At 40.6% G+C, this 22,901-nt stretch overlaps 1 protein-coding gene across 10 annotated transcripts in view; it reads right to left on the minus strand.

Moving 5' to 3' along the window:
- Nucleotides 1-21,679, minus strand: part of ANKAR (ankyrin and armadillo repeat containing) — a 53,344-nt gene extending 31,665 nt beyond the window's left edge. For 7 of the 10 annotated variants that reach the window (XM_020896254.2, XM_020896253.2, XM_020896255.2 and 4 more), the window contains exons 1-8: nucleotides 19,206-19,466; nucleotides 16,425-17,060; nucleotides 9,981-10,418; nucleotides 8,051-8,214; nucleotides 7,339-7,442; nucleotides 6,561-6,741; nucleotides 5,238-5,457; nucleotides 3,806-3,841 (exon numbers count right to left, since the gene is read on the minus strand). In XM_020896254.2, coding sequence (XP_020751913.2) covers nucleotides 3,806-3,841; nucleotides 5,238-5,457; nucleotides 6,561-6,741; nucleotides 7,339-7,442; nucleotides 8,051-8,214; nucleotides 9,981-10,418; nucleotides 16,425-17,025 — 1,744 coding nt within the window. In that variant the 5' untranslated portion in view covers nucleotides 17,026-17,060; nucleotides 19,206-19,466. Of the gene's footprint in view, nucleotides 1-3,805; nucleotides 3,842-5,237; nucleotides 5,458-6,560; nucleotides 6,742-7,338; nucleotides 7,443-8,050; nucleotides 8,215-9,980; nucleotides 10,419-16,424; nucleotides 17,061-18,896; nucleotides 19,071-19,205; nucleotides 19,467-21,404 lie in introns of those variants that run through there. The other 3 variants (XM_020896252.2, XM_070475879.1, XM_070475878.1) reach the window with 3 other exon arrangements.
- Between the last annotated feature and the right edge of the window lie 1,222 nt (nucleotides 21,680-22,901).

The following is a 22,901-nucleotide window of genomic DNA, read 5'->3' on the forward strand; positions in this document are numbered from 1 at the left end:
TATTTCTTGTTTAAATTATTTTCCATTTTATTCAAATGCTTTGTAGTATGATAAAGTTCTTTAAAATTAAAAAAATATATATGCTCATAAAAGGTCTCTATGTCACTAAATCCCAGTGGGTATTTTTCAATTCTTATCTTCTCAACAGTAAGTTGAACACTTCAGTTTTAAAATGGTTTCTTCCCTTGGCTTTTGAGATATGAGACCCTCTTATTTTTGTCCAATCTCTCTGGCTACTTACTGTGCAGTCTCCTTTGGGACCTTTTCATTGTCCTGATGTCAAAACGAGCCTTAAGACTTTTATCTCCTCAATGGCTTCATTTACAACCTGTAAGTTGATAACTCCTAGGATTATGCCTCTAGATCTGATTTATTCTCCAAACTCCAGATCTATTATCTCACTAGGCATCTCCACACCCCACTTCAAACTTATCGTATTCAAAATTGAGCTCCCATCTTTTCCTCCAAACTTGATCCTCTTTCACTGTTCCCTAATTCATGAAGGATATTGTCATCCAGCCAGTTTTATAAACCAGAAATCTGGATGAGTCCTCTCATTTAATCTTCATAACCAGCCCTCATTACTAAGTCTGGGGGATTCCCAAGAGGCTCAGGGGTAAGAAGTCCGCCTGCCAATGCAGGAGACACGGGTTCAATCCCTGGATTGGGAAGATCTGCTAAAATAAGAAATGGCAACCCGCTCCAGTATTCTTGCTGGGATAATCCCATGGACAGAGGAGCCTGGTGGGCTGCAATCCACGGTGTTGTAAAGAGTTGGACACAACTGAGTGACTGAGCATGCACTCATATCACCAAGTCTAAGTATCTCTAGAACCTCAACTGATAGCCCCACTTTGCTCTTGCCCTTCCCAATTCACTTTTCAAAAGGTAAATCTGATCTTTTAACCTCTTGTTTAAAACTCTTTAGTGGCTTCCTGAGACCACTTGATCATGAGTACAAAAAAAGGATGCACTAGCTCCAGCTTAACCTGAACCATCTCCCCTCCAAGAAGAAAGAGAAAGGAAGAAAGAAGGGAAGAAAGAGAGAGAGGTGAGATAGATGGACAGAAACACAACATACACACCTTGCTCTCTTCATTCTTGTAGCTCCTTGAATATACAGTGACTGACCACACATTCCAGGCTCCCAGGAAAGTACTGGTCTATGCCTGTTGCCCAGCATAAAATTAATAATGCCCGTTCATTTTCTAACTCCTTGATTTGGATGATGAATTATCTGATCACTCTGGGCTATTTCTGCTATCTGAAAGCTTCCTTCTCCCAAACAGTACTTCTGTGATTGGGGTCTACCTAAATCTTATTTATTCCTCAGCCAAAATGGGATTTCCTCAGTGAAGCAATTTTTCTCCCAACTCAAGAAAATTTCAATGGCTTCCTGCCTGTCTTAGTAGTCTAAGTTCTATGTCATAGCCTTTAAAAACACATAACATCTGAGCCAAATCTCATTATTTAAAATTACTGCTTAGTCTTCTAGTTTCTGGTCTAGCATGTAAGGAGCTTAAAACTCCCCAATCCATCCTAACAGCAAAGAGAAACTTGAACAAGCTGAAAAATGAACAGCTCTTCTTAGATCCATTAGAGAAGTGAGGTCACAGGGTAGAAATGCTGCTCCTAAAACTCGAGAGGTAGGCAGGAAGATTACAGAGAACCACAGCTTACTGGAGCAGACACCGCCACAGGATCTTCTCCTTCTCCTCTCTATCCTCTTCCAAAAAATATTTCAGCACAACCAAGGGGCAGGAATGATACTCTTCCATCCCCCTCCTACTCCTTTAAAGCATGTTTAACGGGAGTGCAGGATCTCGGCTCTCACCCAGGCGCTGAGTCAGTCTGCATCTAGCAAGATACATGTGATTCCTACACACTTGAGAGTTTTACCCCATGAAAGTGGGATAAAGCTCCCCCCCTCCCCCCCGAACATAAGCAATGTCTGGTGGTATTTTTGGTCGGCACAGCTGGAGTGCGGGTCACTAGTGGCATTCAGAGGGTAGAGGCCAGGGACGCTGTTAAACGTCTCACAGCGCTCAGGGCAGCCCTCACATCACAGAATCACCAAGCCCACCGCGTCAGTAGTGCTGGGACTGAGCAACACCATCCCGGTCATGCTCGAGTCAGGGACGTTCTGGAGTGAGTTATACAGTCTGAAGAAACCCCTCTCAGGTAAAGAAAGCACTCTGGTCTAAAGAACAGACGCTTTCTTGGGACCTTTCTCTCATTCTCTCTTTCCTGAACTTCTATAGTCCATTACTCTATACTAATAATGTCAGTGATTCTGAAATACTTCCCTGCCTTCATCCATCATGTGTTCACTCAATAACCATTCCTGACCACCTACTATGCCGGGCTTTCTTCTAGGATGCCATGGCAAAGTAAACCAAATCCTTGCCCTTTCTAGACCTTATATTCAATTCAGGGAGTCAGAGTAAACAAATAAATATTACACAAGGTAGCCATAAGTAATATTTAGGAAAGAAAAATAAAAAAATAGAGCAAGAATGCCAGAGGTATATCATTGCTGAAAGTGTTTGCTGCTCAGCCGTGTCCTATTCTTTGGGGCCCCATCTGTAACCCACCAGGCTCCTCTGCCCATGGGATTCTCCAGGCAAGAATACTGGAGTCAGTAGCCATTTCCTTCTCCAAAAAATTTTCCCAACCCAGGGATCAAACCCAGGTCTCCTGCATTGCAGGCAGATTCTTTACCATCTGAGCTACCAGGGAAGCCTTAACTCAGCTGTAAATTCCTACGGTGTAGACGGGCCAGTAGATAAGCTTCCTTCCCCCCTACCCCCACCCCAGGCCACTCACCTCCCTCCACCACCCTTCTTGCTCTCTTCAGATTTTGCAGGCCTCTGCAGATTTTGCACCCCCTGCCCTTTGTCTTCTTGTTGGTAACTGCCAGAGGGGAGCCCTGGCGGGAGCCTGGAAGAGGAGGAGGTGGGGTCCGGACCCCTAACCTCTCTGGTCACCTCTGGTTAGCTGTTCTCCCATCAACGGGAAGAGGCTGGTTTCAGTAACCATTGCCCTTCCACTAGGCTGCCCTGGCAGCTCAGATGAGATAAAAATCTGCCTGCGATGCAGGAGACCCAGACTTGATCCCTGGGTCGGGAAGATCCCCTGGAGAAGGCAATGGCAACCCACTCCAGTACTCTTGCCTGCAGAATCCAATGGATAGAGAAGCCTGGTGAGCTACAGTCCATAGGGTTGCAAAGAGTCAGACACGACTGAATGACTATCACTCTTCCCCTTACAAAATTCAGGTCTTTGCAAATGATTTCTTTAAAAATAAACCCTCTTTGAATTATCTTATATAGAGTATGAAGGTATAGTCTTATATATATATATATATATATATATATATGTATATAAACATATAGGGTGTATCCTTTGAAACTTTTCCTGATTTCTACATATACAATACTTGGGTTAAAGTCTCACGTCAGCAAGAATGATGCAATCTCAGGCTGCACAGAATGTGACTGTCATTAGGTGGCAGTATATCTAAATCATATTAACTGCTCATTTAGGGGGGCATAAAACCCATTTTGGGCCTTATTTTCTAAAAATACGTAGAGATAATTTGCAAATTCCATGGTTAAAAAAGGAACTACTGCCCAAACTGAAAAAATGTGAATAAATAATCAAAGGTAGAAAAAATGTACACTTCAAATTGTATGGAAAGATCATTTTGTGTTCTCATGTGACAGCATTTTGAAGATTATATACTATAAGTTTTAATATATGCAGTGAACTTTTAAAAATGTGAAATATTTTACTTAAGTCTTACCATTTCTTTCTTTTTTCGTGTCTACTTTTGATGACTCTGTTTTAAAAAGGAATACATATAGAAGTATGAGTATTAACATGTAACAGTTTCCCAAATTAGTCAAAATTGACTCATATGAAGGTGAACAAAATGACTATGTTGAGATGCAGGTGACAGGATTACATCAAACAGGACCGAGTGTAATTTTTGGCAAAGCTATCTAGGCATGGGTATGCACCTGATATGGCATCAGACAGACCCAGGGGTGCTGCATTCCATGTGGCTGGCCAAAATTCACAGGGGACAGCTTTGTGTTGGTGAAGTCATAATACACAGACATTGCCAGTAGTTAGATATTTTCCAGACTTCAGACTCTACTCAGTTCTCAGCAAATGGAAATCTATGTAGTCACAATATGACACAGAAACTTTAAGTGAAAGTTTTTTTTTTTAACATCAAAAACTCTTAAAACACATCTTTAAATAACAGGCCATCTACTACATTTTGACTGAATTTTGCTCTAGTTTAACTAAGTTCATTGTCTACTGAATATTTTAATTAAGTAATAGAAGCATCTTAGTGCCAAAACATTTTAATTATAATGACAGAGTACGAAATTGTTCAACATTCAATAGGATTAAAGAAGCACATTTTTGGTGTGAAAATTTAACACAGTTTCTTAAGACAACATGTTAAAATATAAAATCACCATTTCTTATTGCCAATATTGTTGCATCAGACCTTATCTCCCTTGTTCAGTTATGGAGGGCTTCTCCTTTCATTTTCAATTTTATTATTTTTATACTGGTTAAATTTATTCCAATGAACATATAAATATGTATGTAATTCTAATAATCAGGAAATTTTGCTTTTTAAAGTTTAAACCAGGTTAGCCTTAAAGGGGTCATTAATCCTAAAATCATGATTACAGAGGAATTTTTTGTTATTACATATGTTTATGTAGTATGAAGAAATTATTACCTGGTTAAGAACCTGGGATAAGAACAGGGTGTTCTGTCGGGATCGCTAATTATCTCCCCTTTCTCAGAATTTCTACAGTACATCACTGTATATTAATTATGTCAGTGATTATTAAATACCACCCTGAATTCACCATCATGCCATTCATTCAACAAGTATTTCTCAACCATCTACCAAGGCCAGGTTTTCTTCTGGGCCCTAGCGTACCATGGCAAACAAAGGAAGCCAAATCCTTGCCCTTCATGGAGCTTATATTCAATGAAGGAAACACAATAAACAAATGAATAATACTCTGTAAGAGAGCAACAGCTGATACTTAGAAAACTGAAAGGAGCCCCTCTGAGAGAAATAAAACAGAAGCAACTCTGCTCTAGTCTCCAATACTAAATTTTAACCTTGTGTTAAACTCAACATGCATTTGTGATGCTGAAGTAACAGAAAAACATTTTAAGAGAGAAAAGCGCGATGGCACCTTGGCTGAGGATAACGAAGCGTCGCTGATTGACGTTGAAGCTGGCATTGCACAGCTGACATATGATTGGGACTCTGTTGTGTAGAGCAGCGTGATGGAAAATAGCATACCCCGCCTCGTCTGAAACGTTGATCGTCGAGCTCGAGGTTTTACGGCTAAATGTATGGAAAACAGCATACAATCCTCTTTCAACAGCAGACTTCATGCCAAATGGGATACTCTAAAATTATGAGGAAGGTCAGAATTAGTGTTTTCAAAATGCACCTAAAATTTAGTGAAAGGACAAAAAGGACAGTGAACTATGTTAATGTAATCACACGACTGGTGTGTGATTACAGTAGAATTTTCACAAGATCCGTGTGTAAAGTGTCCCACTGGGCAATGAAGTTGTTAGGGCTATAAGAAACTCTGAGGACTTAAAAAAAAAAAAGAAATTCTGAGGACTTTAAAAATATTTTGGGGAAATTTTTTTCCTTCTTTTTTATAAAGGAGGAGTTGCAGATCTTTCTTTTCAGGAGACAATTCAAGGAAGGTAGACAAATACCCTTCTGAAATATTTAAAAAGCAAATGGGCATCAAATTCCTTCTCTAACTTAAGAATGGTCTAACTTAGAAGTCCAGAGGCTTGAAATATACAGCTACAAGAGTAGTCTTCTTTGCTTTATGTCTCAAGGTGGAGAGGTGAAAATGTCCCATTTTTAGATGTTCTGACCACTCAATGTTTTTAAATTAAACTAAGTTTATCAATACTTAACATTTATGCACATTAAAACAAATAAATGGTAAATAAATGCCAATTTGCCCTTTGAAATTGGTGAACTCATCACTTAATTTATCAGTTTCAAAAGCTGTAAGTCAAGGCATATTGAAGCAGATACAGAGATGTGATTTAGGATGCCAGGGTTGCTCCTTAGATTTAGTCCCCACAACTGAAGCCTGACTCTGCAATTTACTAACTGTGTGATTTGGGAAAGACCCTCAACTCACTGCAAGTTAAATTTCTCATTTGTAAAATAAGATTGATAACAATAGTACTAGCATCTAGAAAGAGTTTGTTGAAAGAATTTATAGCAGTGCCTAGCATACAAAATAAGCACTCCATAAATATTAGCCATTATTAAGATTAATAGCAATTCCATTCATAAACAGTTTGTTTTGTAATTTGGCCAGAAAAGTATAACTCAGAATTTTTGGCTACTAAAATATAGAATCTTAATTGCATATTAAAGACTTCACTTAACCTATTATTTATCCCTATGATAAAAATTTGAGATACTTATTTATAATTTCTTATACTAAATTATGCGGTAATCACTGAAATACCTTGCATTTCATAGCTTTCTTGAAACCAAATTTTTTCTTGAATTGTTCATGTAATTGAGCATCTGTCAGAGGAAGTCTTTTTAGCCTCAAATTGTTCACTATTTCATTTATGGCTCCCCACCACTGTGTCTTATACAGCTGCTGATAGAAAATTTCAAGTTCAAAACTGATCACATAGTAGCTGTTAAAAAAAATAAAGACAAAATTTCAAGTTTTTCTGACTTGGAATGCTGGCAAAACTTTTTCTATAACAGTTACAATTTTCTATGACAAAAACACCTCCATCCCCATTTAACCATTGTGTTCATTGTAAGAAACGAATGACCATGTCTAAGGATTATTGCACAGAATGTATCAAGGTGTTATTGTTGTTTAGATGCTAAGTCATGTCAACCTTTTTGTGACCCCACGGACTGTAGCCCTGAGGCTACGGAGGACTGCAGGCTCCTCTGTCCCTGGGATTTCCCAGGCAGGAATACTGGGGTAGGTTGCTGTTTCCTTCTCCAGGGGGTCTTTCCCATCCATGGAGCGAACCCTAATCTCCTGCATTGGCAGGCGGACTCTTTACCACTGAACCACCAGGGAAACTGTATCAAGGTGTGTGAAGTCATAAATCTAACATTTAATACTTTAGAGAGTTTGTAGTCATTCACGGGGGTTATTATTGTTCCAGCATCTCCATCCTGAAGTTTGAAGTTAGCCTTTGCATTTTGACAGTTTCCTGTTTTCTGCTTTCAGTAAGTTGTGATACTGTGAATAGTTACTAACAGTTCCTTACCTTTTTCCGTTCAATTTCATGACTGGTATTGAGTAATATTCTTTGTATCCTGTGTCTTCTGCAAACGTATTAACAGCACAATCCCGTATTTTTTCTAAGTTATTCTAAAATATAAATTATGTTACTAAAAAAACAAGTATAAACAATCGTAAGCCTTATTTTAGATTAAATTTTATACATGTAAATAACAAATTTTTAATAAAATATCCCAAGAGACCCTGATAATAACTGAATGTATACAATCCCTAATTTGGATTTGAGGGAAATTTTTTTTTTTTTACAAGAAATTAATGTGGAGAAGGTAGAAAAGCAATGACAATTGAAACGTGTTATGTTTTCCAGATGAAGAACTATTGTTCTCGAACTCTGGAGGATCTCTGTTTTAGTGCTAATCCTTGAGAAAAAAATGGAAGAATATGTAGTTAATTTTCAGGGACTTCTTTTGTACTCGGTTAACTATTCCAGGGCAGATACAGCCTATGAATCCTGCAAGGATGATCATTGTGTTTCTGACATTTAACACGGGGCTTTACACAGACTTGCACTTAATTCACGTATGTTGTGTGATATGTGAAGAAACTAGCGTGTTGTGGAGGTCCTCGTTTGGAGAGCCGCCTAGTGCCTGTACCAAACAGAAACTCCTTCTGGTTGGAGAATAGGATGAAAGAGCTGTGAAATGACAAACAATTTCAGGAACAACAATAATTTAAACCTTAAAATCTTCCAAAGCATTCTCAATTGAAGGGGTGCTGATATCAAATTCAATTCCTCCATGAACATGAAAATACTGATCCTCTTTGTAGTGAAAATTTTGGCATTTAAAATCTCGTCCATAAATAAATGGAGGCAATTCTCGCTCTGTCTTGACTTTGTCATCTCAAAAAGATGAAAACAAAATTTTGTTTACAAGTTCAACAATAGGATATAAGCAGTCATATTTTGGAGGTCTCAGTTCATTTTTACATAAAGTGAAAAGAATCCATGTGAAATGGAAATCTTCACAATTGTAGTCTATAAAATTATTTATGCTCAATGTATATTTTAAATATTGATGTATATTTATATCATATGTTTTGGGCATTTTTGATAGTTTCCTTGTACAGACATTTCAAAAGAATACTCAAAACATTAATTTACTTATTGATTACTATGTGTGAGCTCAAGACTAATATTATACCCCCAATTATCAAAAGCGATTTGAAACTCTGTGCCATGGAGACTCTCTAGTTAAATAAACAAAAGTTACCTGAGCTAGTTAAGGAAGAGAGACATGATAAAGAAAAGGTGGGTATCTCTCATATGACAAAAATAATCAGTTTATTTTTCTAGAAAGCTACACATATAACATTTATTTTTAAAATAATTTTCTAAAATCCTGGCAAGGATTAGGTTTATTCAGTATTTTGATCTGTTAGCAGAATGTAGTTTCATCAATATAAGGTATATATTTTAAGAAATGCGAAAGGTCCAGAAAATTACAAAGAAAATTGTAACACCCAAATCTCACCACATGGAAATTAATTATTAACATTTAGTCATATTTGTTTCCAAAAATTTAAGTAGTAAATTTACAGGTACAGCTAACATCCTCTAAAGAGCACATTAGTTCCATACACAAGACACTCCCCGCACACACATCCCTGGACAATTGTCCATGAGATGTCCATGTCCATGTCAAGATTGTCATGAGTTCATTTTTAAATAGTTCACAGGTATGGATTGTAAGCTTCACTATCATAATTCTCATGACACAAATTTCATTAAATGATTTGCAAAATTTCTACCGAAAATCTGCCATCTGTAAATAAGCCTATATGTTTAAGCACCAATGAAAATACACAATTTGTGTGCTAATCTGGGTGGGAGGAATAGTTTGCTCTGTATTCCTGTCAAATTCCATATAAACATGACCTTATTTCAGCTCCCTCTTCTCTTACGCTGGTCTACTCTTTTGTTATAGGATCAATATATTACTAAAGTTTTTAATACATTTTCATCTTTCTCTTTTCAGAAATGTAAGACCATTCATGATCTTTTGTGTCTGTGTGTCTGCCAGTCACTCAGTCGTGTCTGACTCTTTGTGACCCCATGGACTGTAGCCCACCAGGCTCCTTTGTCCATGGGATTCTCCAGGAAAGAATACTGGAGTGGGTTGCCATTTCCTTCTCCATGATTTTTTACTGCTCCATGTTAATCTGGGTCAATTTCTAATTTTCCTGAAAAACACGATAGGGATGTTGAGTAGAAGTGCACTGAATTCATCCTTTGCCTGAGCTACGATAGAGCATCATCCTGTCATGGACATAACATATCTCAGAAATCACTGTCTTTCAGTCGTCCTCGTAATTGATAAAGACATGTACCTTTTACTATGTGAATATACCAGGCATTTTTAATTACTTTGGAGACAACACGTTTTGTTTTTTATTTATTTGTATTTTAATTGAAGGAATTGCAGATTGCTTTTCTGTAATTGCTTTACAGAATTTTGTTGTTTTCTGTCAAATCTTAACATGTTTTTTATTTTTAACATGCTATAGCTTGGTTATATGCTTGGACTCACATACTATAAACAAAATTGAATTTAAACATAAATTCAATATATATCTACATTTTAAACATAATTTTGGTAATACTCTTACCTGAAAAAGGCTGAAGCAGACCACTTAAATATGGAACTTTCATCTTCTTTTTTAAGCTCAGTAGAAATGGAATCAGAAAACATATTAATTTTAGGTATCCTATCCCTTTCCTGATTTCTTTTTTCTTCTCAAAGTGTTTTTGAATAATCTTTTTTTGAAGATATAATCTTTGCTGTAATCTCTGGTAGGTACAAATATCAAGATTATCCTGATTACATTTTATAGCATTAGTCAGCCAATAGGCTGTTTCAAATATAAAAACATTTTCACACTGTTGAACTTGTGTGGTGCTGAATGTCATCTTTAGTAGGATATTTTCTGCATATTTCATAAATACAGCTTTTTCTTCAGGGCTATTGGGATTATATGTTGGATCTTCATTCATGTCTTCATCATAGATTCCATCAAAGTCTGGATCCTTTGTAATATCAATCAAACCTTCACAGTAAAAAAGATTTAAGATTGTGAAATTTTCATACTTGGCTTCTGGATAAATAGATTGAATACAGTTTCATTTCAAAATTCTTCCAAAATGACAGCAAAGGAATAATGAAATACCATTAAAACCATCAAAGAAGAAAAGCAGATGGATACATGGTAACTAAGCAGAGTAAAGAAAGAGAGAAGCTTGTGGAATTAAAAAGAATTGATTTTCATTCTCTTTGAAGGAATAACGCAACACCATGGAAACATAATAACATGTCTCATCTTTAATTAAAGAAAATATGGAAGAACAAGAAATATGGTCTTCCTTTAGGCAAAGAATCAGCTTCTTACTTGGGCATAAAATATATTTGTTTATTCAGTTCCTATAATACACATTTCTTCTTGCTGATAACAGAAACTAAATATATACAATAAATAACTTTCCTACTAACAAATCATAATGAGACAAGAATTACAACTTAGTTTTACTCTATACTATAAATGACAAATTTCTTACATTTTCTTTCCATTTATAATGAAATTGCCATTTCTTGTTGTCAAATTGTCTTAGACAACTTTAATCCAGGCTTGAGAAAATGGCTTAGAATCATAAAATATGACTTGGTAGAAAATACGGTGCTTGTTTGTAACATACGTGCCTTATTATGTAAATAATACGTCAGCGTGCCTCCCCCCTTTCTTTTTCCTTTTTTTCTTCCTCAAATCTACATATTTAAAAAGCAAGAATGGGCTTGGATTTTTAAGATGACCACTATGATTCATATCCCTTTTGCAAAAGAGTAAGATAAATTATTGAGATGAAAAAGAAACTGAAGTGTTTCTGACAGTTAAAATAGATCTAAATAAAAGCTAGAGCATTGGCTTGGGTGGATGGGAGCCAAAATGCAGCAAGTCAATTCTCACCCCAGAGAGGCAGAAAGGTTGAGATATTGGAAGTAGAGGGAATGAAGAGCTCCACAGCCCCTTCCGCTTCTCAGGCGGCAGACTCACTGCCTCCTCAAAGCAGGAGACAGAAGGAAACAGACCAGTCAAAAAAATAATAGGTGGAGAGGGAGGTGGGAGGGGGCACCGGGATGGGGAATACATGTAAATCCATGGCTAATTCATTTCAATGTATGACAAAACCCACTGCAATGTTGTAAAGTAATTAGCCTCCAAATAATAAAAATAAATGGAAAAAAAAAAGATAATGGCATCTGAGGAGAGGCCCCCCAGTGATTTACAAAAGGAAATCAGTCCTGAATATTCATTGGAAGGACTGATGCTGAAGCTGAAACTCCAATACTTCAGCCACCTGATGTCAAGAACTGACTCCTTTGAAAAGACCCTCTTGCTGGGAAAGATTGAAGGTGGGAGAAGAAGGGGACAACAGAGGATGAGATGGTTGGATGGCATCACTGACTCAGTAGACATGAGTTTGAGTAAGCTCCAGGAGTTGGTGATGAACAGGGAAGCCTGGCATGCTGCAGTCCACGGGATCACAGTCAGACATGACTGAGTGACTGAACTAAAATGAATTAGTATCTTTACTTGAATGTCCTAGAAGCATTCCCAAACAAAATCCATTTTTCCTCTCCCCCAAATTTGCTTTTCTTTTTCCTTTCATTCCTTTCATTCCATAGTTAAAAGCACTATTTATCCATCAGTTCCTCAAACTAAAAGGGCTTCCCCTGTGGCTCAACTGGTAAAGAGTCTGCCTGCAATGCAGGAGACCTAGGTTTGATCCCTGTGTCAGGAAGATCCCCTGGAGAAGGAAATGGCAATCCACTTAAGTGTTCTTGCTTGGAAAATTCCATGGAAGAGGAGCCTGGCAGGTCCATGGGGTTGAAGAGTTGGACACAACTTAGTGACTAAATAACAACAAAGCACTGTAGGTGTAATGAGAATTTAAAGACAAAAAAAGACACATTTCTGTGCTCTCGAGTTCTCAAGCACAGAAAATCTATTAAGGAAGACAGAGATGAAGCCAACAATTTCAATAAAAAGTGGTGTCTGAATCAAGCATCAAAAAATGAGTAGCAATAACCTGGGAAGGAATGCAGAAGAGAGGGGTGAGGGAAGGAGCATTCCAGACAAAGGTCAAGGAATAAAAAATAACAATTTCATCCTACCAGCTTTTGGTATTAAATAAAGTCATCAGATCAAGGGAGATGCCCTAATTAGTATACTTTCTCAGCAAACTGGAGAATAGGACCAGATTTTTGATGTGCTGTACTCTCCACTACTGTTGCTACTGTTTTTCTAAGGGTGGTGTTTCCTGGTGGTTCTGTGCTGTGCAAAGTCGTTAGAGAGCTGAAGTTGAACTTGTCCTCATTGATTCACAAAAGCCTTCCTTCCCCCCAGTACTGTTGGCTTCCTGCAGAGTTCCTTGGAAATCCATTGTAGCACAGTTTTTAAGGCAATCACACGGTCAGTTGCAAGGTTTGAAACCAGACTCACAGTCAAGAGAGGAGGTGCTGTTTCTCCAACCATGAAAGATGAAATAGCAAGTCTTCCCAGCATCTTGCCGCTATACAGCGGCAACTACCAGGACTAAATGGGGAGCATGGGGCTAAAGCCAAGTCGCCATGAGTCACACTCTATCAGATGCCTTGTGTTCCCTGGCAATCTGTATGTCACTCTGGTTCATTGCATGGGCCAGCCCCACACAGATGTAACCTGACCACACCGCATGGGCCAGCCCCACACAGATGTAACCTGACCACGCCGCATGGACCAGCCCCACACAGATGTAACCTGACCACACCGCATGGACCAGCCCCACACAGATGTAACCTGATCACACCGCATGGACCAGCCCCACACAGATGTAACCTGACCACGCCGCATGGACCAGCCCCACATGATGTAACCTGACCACGCCTTGCCTCAGATGCAGGATGTGGCCCTTACTTTTGCCCCGGGGTTCCTCTTCACTGCTGTGTGTGACTCCTGATGGAATCCAGTCAGTCACTCTGACGGATGAACAAATCTGCACACAGAGTTAACTCCCAGGTAACCTTTGAGCAATGCAGGAGAGAAGCCAGGGAATACATGTTCCCCTCCTCCATCCCTCAGGCTGACAATCCTGCAGTATATTCTGTGTGACTCCCCAGAGTCCCAGCCAAACCGTAACTCATTATCTAAGTGGTGAAAGCTCACCAGTGTATCCTTGGGTTGATGATTCCTCCTTTTCTATGCATTTCCTGTCCCTCACTCCTGTCCCTTGGAGTCATAAACTACCCTGACTCAAGTCCTCATTTCAGACCCTAATTTGGGGGGCAACCTAGTCTAATCCACTTTGCACTTGTGTGCTGGTATCTGACCCTGTACATCCTTAAGCATGCAGCATAAAAGCCCCATCTCCTGAGAGTCCAGTTGCCTTTCCTGCAGTCTGATGCTTGCGCTGCGGGATTTCACAGGGATGCTCCTGATGTGGGTGATGGGAACCTGGACGGACCCCTGCTATCTCGCTGAGCTTCCCCCCTGCAGACTGCTCCAGCCCCTGGTGTATGAGCCGCTCAGTCCTTTACCACCGTTTGCCCTGAACCATTGCTAAGTGCCTGAGGCGTGCTGGTGCTGCCGGGTCTTCAGCAGACTCCTGAACAGTGGTAGACAGAGAAGAAAATCTCTGTCCACATACGATGTGCTTCTTTGCCTGCTTGGCAGCCCATAAAACAAAGTGCTTTGGTGTAACACAGTATTTCTCCCAAGGCACATGGTGGTAGAGTGACTGGATTTGCATGATTTCTAGCCTCATTCATTGTCAGTGGAAAGGGATCATAGGCAGAGAGAGCAGTCAGAAGGCAGTTGCAGTATGTAAGGCTAGAGAAAAGATGTATCAGTGTGTTGTAGCTGAGATGAACCAATGTGGATGATTTTGAGATAGTTTAAAGGTAGGATCATAATAGTCAAGACATGAATTCTCATCCAGGAAAGAATTAAGAAGAAATGTCCAGGACTGATATTTAGCTATCTATCAATATGGCTACAATGTTAAAATACCTTTGATATTGTCTGGTAAACTGTATTGCTCTAGCCCTGAGCTCTTTGAATGCCTCCCTCCCCCGGGACAGTCTAGAAAGCTTCATGATCCAGCAAAGGGTACATATGGCAAGCGGGAGGCCTCTGAGATCTAGTTCCAACATTATTACTGATGCCTGTCCTAACTGGTCAGTGCTTAAGCTGTACTGATGATTAATTCTGCATATCAGCCCTGGAAATGTAGACAATGGAAGACAGACAACTTCAGTCTCTGGGTGCTCCCCAGCTCCACCTACAACTTGATTAGAATGTTTCTATGTGGCTCTGATCCCCGCAACCAGGAGCACCCCTGTGAGGGAATCCTCATAGAGGGTGGCCTCAGATAGGATGCGCAGCTGGATTCAATAGACGAAGCTGGGCTGCGAAGTTGCTTGATATACTTTATTTTATCATCAACTAGGCGGGAGCCCTCTGTCCTTAGATACAAAACAGGGCATGTGCTCCCTCCTGCCCTGATCACGTCTCTTCCTACGACTGATGCTCTCACGGGGCGGTCTGAAGGCTCTTGTGACTTTTACATATGAATGACTGAACCCTCCACGTGCAGCTCTAACCCTCATCATGCTCCAGAATTTGACATCTATAATGGAAGTTTCCACCTAGATATCCACCTAGTTTCTACCTAGAATCTAAAAAGGGGTCATTGTTTCCTTACCAGTCTGTCATCTCTGGCCTGTGCTTTGCTTGACACATGCCAGATGGGAATGATGGTTCTTTAGTCCCACCTCTTCTCCAATGAGGGCCTCAAAATACTTTTTGTGAAAACAGAAGAGAAGCAAACCCAATTTTTGTCAGGATTGTCAAAGCTCTAACATTGCTAAAAGCTGCCATCCACTCCTGCTGATCCTTAATAACCTCCATGGAGCTCAGATCTTCACAAAGCTCCTGTCACCATCTCAATCAAGAAGGGCAAACTATGCAACTTACTTTTCCAGACACATCTTGGTCAATGCAAGCAGGCGGAAACACCATCTGACTTGTGCCATGTTCCTTACAGTCTTCCAGTGACTAGTTAATAGATTACTAGACAATTTCCAGGATAGAGGAGTCATTGACTACTAAAATTATATCCTAGTTCAGTTATATTTTATGTGACCTGAACTAGCCTTGAAGGTCCTAAACTACCAGAAATGATAGAACTTGTGGGTGAATGCTAACAGAAGTTTTTAAGATTTTGACCATGCCATATTCTCTTCAACAATGTATCCATAGGATGTCAAAATATCAGTACCCTTTAAGAGAGAACTACCAGACTAGTCAAGGCAATGCAGAAATTTAATGGAATTTGCTAGCTATTACTGGCAGTTATTTGCATTACTTCACCCTAATCATCCAAAGATCTGAACAAGAAGAGATTTTTAGCTTCCAGTTATGGCTATGATTTTTTAGTAGCTAGTGATCCTTCAGTCCTAGAAGTAGAGGGTATAAACACCTATCCAGTGGCATTTGTGCTGATTCCACCAACATCACAGACTAATTCTCTCCCAGAGTAGGAGAATTTCTGCCTAAACTCACTACTCTTGGACTCTCTTCTCAACAGAAGTTGATGACCTCGCATGGAAATGAGAGCTATTAGCAGACATAGAAGTACCATCTCCAAGAGATGGCACTGCTTGCTGGTACACAAAAAGCTACAGACCCTGGAACACATCTGGATACCCAACCCATAGCAGGTGAGCCAGGCCGCCTCATTGTCATCAAGCAAATCTTATTCACATGCATTTGAACTTCACAGCAGTCTAGTCACAGATGTAGTAAAAAGCAAACAAACACTTCTGTGGTTTGGGTTCTAACCAAGATTCAAAAGGTGACATTGAAAAAAAAAAAAGATTAATTATTGAAAAGATAGATTCTTTGGAATTAAAAAAAATCTCTTTTAAGAAATGTGGCTAAAATAAAACCAAATCATATACAATTACTTTTAATTTATAAAAGAGGATTCTAATAAAAATAAAAAATGTTAAATTCTCTTACCTGCTGAACTAAACTCTGCAAATATACTTTTGTTTGTTTGAGGCTTCCCATCTGGATCAATGTCCATGATGGTACGCCACAATTCAGAAAATCTAGCTCGTTTTTCTTTGGGCATATATATTCCATGCCATAGTGCTTTCAACATATAGTCAATATTGATCAGAATTTGCCCAATTCTGGTATCAAAATAAGCTGGGGGTAATTGACAAGAAGAACTCTGATCATAATTAGCTTCTAAACTGACTGAAGGAATTTGATTTAAGCAATAAATTCCAACAGCCAATTCTCTTATGATCTGATGGACTTCTCTATAGTCTAAGAGGGCAGTAGGGTCCATAGGAGTCAGTAGGATTGCAGTGGAGAAGCCTACATTATTCATTTGACTCATGATTCCACACGGCATGTCTAGTTGAGAGCGAACATCTTCTTTGGCAGACAGCCAGCTAACTAGTGCAGTAGTTAGCAACTCTTGTACTTCACTCCGATCATACTTTTCAAAGAAAGCAGAAGCATTTCTCTGTACAGCTAAATTTTCCAGGTAGGTTTCTTCATCTTGATTTTGATCAAATCTAGGTGCTCCTTTTTTGGGCAATCTTAACATTTCTAATTAATTCTACTGTGTCCTTTTTGAAGTTTCTGCAATGAAATGAATGAAAAGGAAAAGACAAGCAATAAAATTTATCATGGTAATGAAGCTGAATTTCTCAAGAGATAAATCTATACTTTTCATCTTTATGGTTAATTGTTTCATGGTCAACCATTACATAATTGACATACATTATATTAGTTTCAGGTGTACAACATAGTAACTTAATATTTGTATATATTTTGAAATGATCACCACAAAAAATCAAGTTAACATCTGTTACCATATATAGTTACAGAATTTTTTTCTTATGAGAACTTTAAAGATTTACCCTTAGCAATATTCAGATATGCAATATGTTATTATTAACTATAAACATTTATTGATTTTTGGCTGCTCTGGGTCTTTGTTGCTGGAAGGGCTTTCTCTAGCTGTGACGAGTGGGGACTACTCTTCGCTGCAATATACGGGCTTCTCAATTGCGGTGGCTTCTCTTATTGCAGAGCGCAGGCTCTCGGTGTGTGGGCTTCCGACGTTGTAGCTCACTGGCCCTGGAGCGTGGGCTCAGCGGCTGTGGCACAGGGACTCAGCTGCATGTGGAATCTTCCCGAACAAGGCACTGAACCTGTGTCTCCTACATCAGCAGATGGATTCTTACCCACTGTGCCACCAGGGAAGTCCTGGTATTATTAACTATAGTTGCCACGCTATACATTACTTCCCCATGACTTATTTATAACTGAAGCTTGTACCTTTTGACGCCCTTCACCCATTGTACCCACCTCACCCTCTGCCTCTGGCAACCACCAAACTGTTCTGTTATCTATGCTTGGGTTTGTTTTTTGTTTGTTTTGAGATTCCACATTAAGCAAGATCATATAGCATTTGTCTTTCTCTGTCAGACTTATTTCACTTAGTATCATGCCTTGAAGGGCCATGCATGTTGCCACAAATGGCAAGATTTCATTCTTTTTTATGGCTAAACAATATTTCACTGTGTATGTGTAAATAAATGCTCCACTTTCTTTATCCGTTAATCGGTCAAGAGGTTGTTTTTATGTCTTGGCTGTTGTAAATAATGCTGTAATAAATATGAAGGTCTATATATCTTTTGGAGTTAGTGTTTTCATTTTCATTGAATAAATACACATAAGTGTTATTACTGGATGATATGGTAGTTCTATGGATTTCCCTGGTGGCTCAGACAGTAAAGAATTTGCCTGCAGTGTGGGAGACCTGGCTTTGATCCCTGGGTGGGGAAGATCCCCTGGAGAAGGGCATGGCTACCCACTCCAGTATTCTCGCCTGGAGAATTTCACGGACAGAGGAGCCTGGTAGTTGACAGTCCATGTGGTCACAAAGAGTCCGACATGACTGAGCAACACTTTCATGACAGTGGTAATATCTTTTTCAGGCTTAAACTAATTGCAGCATAAGAAAGCTGAAATCTGAATTAAAATTGTAGAACTTTTAACATTAATCATAATATGCTTTTCAAAAGAGGTAAAAAGATACAAGGAAGTATACCAAAAAGAAACAAGTTTATATATAAGAAGATACTGCTGCATACCTATTCTTCTGTTGTTGTAGAGGCGTTTTCACAAGGTCAACTTTTTCAGGGTTTTTGTTTTGTTTTTTTAAAGCAAGAAAACAAAGACTTGCTTTAAAAAAAAAAAAAAAAAAAGCAAAGACAAGAAACAGTTCCTTAATGTTGTATCTCTGTTCAATAGAAATGGGATTCTATGCAGTGCCTCTCCATTTCTGGAATAATAACCTAACTACTATTTACTGAGCATCTATTTACCTAGCTCTTTATACACAAAAATTTTCATTTAACTGGTCTCTCTGTACAGTGATTCTCAAAATCTAGGCTGTTTTTAAATCACCTGGGTCTTGTTCTGGCAGACCGCTGGATCCTACTCTAGAGATTGAGTGGGGTAGGAGTGGGGCCAGAGGATTTCCATTCCTGAAAAAGATGCTGCTGGTTCTGGCAGGATACTTGGAGAACCCAGTTTCGCGACAGGCGTTGGGAGCCCAACTCTACAGAGGCAGAAACCAGGCTAGGAAGAAGAGAGGATGGGCCTGAGGTTTCACACCTTCAGAATCAGAACTGATTCCTCAAGCCCATCCTCAAGTCCAGGCCCTATGCACACACAGACGCGGGAAGAGGGAAGGGACGAGGAAAAGGAAGCAACCTGCTCTGCGATGACAGTGTGTCCAGGAAAAGGAAACGTCATCCACACCGGTGCCCAGAGTACTCCCGGGGTCAGGGACGGCAGTCTTCTCGAAGGGTCTCTAGCCTGGACCCGAATTCACCGCCTGGAACCCCGAGTGACCGAGAGCGAGGGAGGGACTGGACGGGACTCTCCTGAGCAGAGGCCTGGGAGACCCGCTTCCCCCGCAGGGTCCTGGGAGCCCTGGGCCTCGCCTGCGGTCCTGCCACCCGCGCGGGCAACAGCCGTTGGTTCTCGGGCTTGGGGCCGCCGGCCGGGGCGCCGCCGCGAGAGGGCGCTCTTGTACACCCGTGGGTGGGGCCTCTTCCAGAGGCCGCGGGCGCCCATCCCGGCTAAGATTCATCCCTCACCGTCCCCCCACCGCCCCACCCCTTTAGAACTCAATCTGGACTTGGGTTGCGAAGTCAAGTGGGTCTTAGGAAGCATCACTACGAACAAAGCTAGCAGAAGTGATGGAATTCCAGCAGAGCTATTTCAAATCCTAAAAGATAACGCTGTGAAAGTGCTGCACTCAACATGCCAGCAAATTTGGAAAACTCAGCAGTGGCCACAGGACTGGAAAAGGTCAGTTTTCATTCCAATCCCAAAGAAAGGCAATGCCAAAGAATGTTCAAACTACCACACAATTGTACTCATCTCACACACTAGCAAAGTAATGCTCAAAATTCTCCAAGCGAGGCTTCACCAGTATGTGAACTGTGAACTTCCAGATGTTCAAGCTGGATTTAGAAAAGGCAGAGGAACCAGAGATCAAATTGCCAACATCCTTTGGATCATAGGAAAAGCAAGAGAGTTCCAGAAAAAAAAAAATCTGCTTTATTGACTACGCCAAAGACTTTGTGTGGATCACAACAAACTGGACAATTCTTAAAAGAGTTGGGAATACCAGACCACCTGACCTGCCTCCTGAGAAATCTGTATGCAGGTCAAGAAGCAACAGTTAGATCCAGACATAGAACAACAGACTGGTTCCAAATAGCGAAAGGAGTACATCAAGGCTGTATACTGTCACCCTGTTTATTTAACTTCTATGCAGAGTACATCATGTGAAATGCTGGGCTGGATGAAACACAAGCTGGAATCAAGATTGCCGGGAGAAATATCAATAACCTGAGATATGAAGATAATACCATCCTTATGGCATAAAGTGAAGAGGAACTAAAGAATCTCTTGATGAAAGTGAAAGAGGAGAGTGAGAAAGTTGGCTTAAAACTCAACATTCGAAAAATGAAGATCATGGCATCTGGTCCCATCACTTCATGGCAAATAGACGGGGAAACAGTGGAAACAGTGACAGACTTTATTTTCTTGGGCTCCAAAATCACTGCAGATGGTGACTGCAGCCATGAAATTAAAAGATGCTTGCTCCTTGGAAGAAAGCTATGACAAACCTAGACAGCATATTAAAAAGCAGAGACATTACTTTGCCAACAAAGATCCACCTAGTCAAAGCTATGGTTTTTCTAGTAGTCATGTATGGATGTGAGAGTTGGATGAGTAAAGAAAGCTGAGCACCGAAGAATTGATGCTTTTTAACTGTGGTGTTGGAGAGCCCCTTGGATTGCAAGGAGATCCAACCAGTCAATACTAAAGGAAATCAGTCCTGAATATTCATTGAAAGGACTGAAGCTGAAGCTCCAATACTTTGGCCACCTGATGTGAAGAGCTGACTCATTGAAAAATACCCTGATACTGGGAAAGACTGAAGGGAGGAGGAGAAGGAGATGACAGAGGATGAGATGGTTGGATGGCATCACTGATTCGACGGACATGAGTTTGAGCAAGTCCCAGGAGTTGGTGATGGACAGGGAAGCCTGGCGTGTTGCAGTCCAGACAGGACTGAGCGACTGAACACAACACACAGCATGGTGCTCAGAGCCGAAGTCCAGTTCAGTTCCGTTGCTGAGTCGTGTCTGACTCTTTGTGACCCCATGGACTGTAGCCTGCCAGGCTCCTCTGTCCATGGAATTCTCTAGGCAAGAATAGTGGAGTGGGTTGCCATGCCCTCCTCCAGGGGATCTCCCCAACCCAGGGACTGAACCCAGATCTTCCTCATTGCAGGTAGATCCTTTACCATCTGAGCCACCAGGGAAGCCCAGGAATACTGGAGTGGGTAGCCTATTCCTTCTCCAGGGGATTTTCCCGACCTAGGAATCTAACCTGGGTCTCCTGCATTGCAGGCGGGTTCTTCACCAGCTGAGCCACCATCTCTATCAGTTCTTACTTTGGCAATTTGTCTCCGAGGAAGCACAGAGGCAGAGGTGGCGTTGGCAAGGTGCCGGGCTCTGAGGTGGTCCTGAATTGGCATCCTTCCTCTAACGTCATTCATTCTTTCAATAAACACTTTCAGAATGCTGGTTATGAGCTAGGCACTGGAGACCCTGGAACAGGCAGACGCAAAGCCCCAAGGTTAGTCCCTCCAAAAAGCACACAGCTGTATTTAAATAATGCCATGAGTGTATGATGTAATAACAGCACATGAAGGGATGCTAACTAAAACCAGGGCTGGGAATGGCTTCCCTGAGGAAGTGATCTTTTAAGCTAAGCCTGATAAAGATGTATCCAAGCAGAGAGCTGAAGTAGCTTTCCGGGGATAGGGAACAACAGGTGATGGACAACTGAGCTGAGAAGAAAGTTGAATTGTTGAGCAATGGAACAAAACTCTGCATGGAGAACAAGAAACATGTGGACACAAAAATATGATGTGGAGGTAAGTGAGGGCTGGACTACACAGGCTGTTTAAAGTTTTTGAACTTTATCCCAAGAGTTTGGGCTAGATTTGTGGCTCAGAGGGTAGGTACAGGCTTGAGTAGGGGCGTTTGAGAAGTAAGGATCTCTGATTGATAACAGATTGAGGAGTGGGAGAGTTTAAAAAGAAGGTGGTCATGTAGTGACGCCCAAGTTTGTCAGACATGCAGGATCAGGGCAAGATTAAAGAGTTCAGTTTTACCTGTGAGAGAACCAAGCAGAGATGTCAGATGTGCCTTAGATACAAAGGTCTGAGTTAAGAGCAGCAGCTTGGGTTAGAGGAATACATTTGGGCTGGCTTAGGGTAAAAGAGGCCAGGGAAATGGCTGGAATCACCATGAAAGAGAACAGAGAATTGAGAACCCAGGATGGAGACCTGAGATATTTAATTATTTAAAGGTCATGTGGAGAGGGTGGAGGCAGGAAAGAATACAAACAGCTAGGAGTCAGGAGAGCAGAAAGCCAAGTCTGGTCATAGAAGCCAGGAGAAGAGACTGGCCAACCTCACTGGATGCTGCTCTAGGTGGAGATGAGAACCCAAACTTTTCACTGAATTTAGCAACAGAGAGGGTTTTGGTTGGAGAAGGAAATGGCAACCCACTCCAGCGTTCTTGCCTGGAGAACCCCAGGGACAGAGGAGCCTGGTGGGCTGCCACCTATGGGGGTTGCACAGTCGGACACGACTGAAGCGACTTAGCAGCAGCAGCAGCAGCAGGGTTTTGGTTAACTGTTTGAAGGTAGAATTTCTCTTAGTCCAACAATGTCATTATTTCAGCTGCTGTGGTGATAGTATTAGTATATTTGTTACTGCTTTCCCAGGGCAAGGGATGTCAAATCACTGTCTTCTGTAGGAGTTGTGTGTTTGCACTTATGACATATGAGTAATGTAAATTTCTCTACCTAAAACGT

Source organism: Odocoileus virginianus, chromosome 13 (genome assembly GCF_023699985.2).
Source record: "Odocoileus virginianus isolate 20LAN1187 ecotype Illinois chromosome 13, Ovbor_1.2, whole genome shotgun sequence".
In the NCBI taxonomy this organism is placed as follows: domain Eukaryota; kingdom Metazoa; phylum Chordata; class Mammalia; order Artiodactyla; family Cervidae; genus Odocoileus; species Odocoileus virginianus.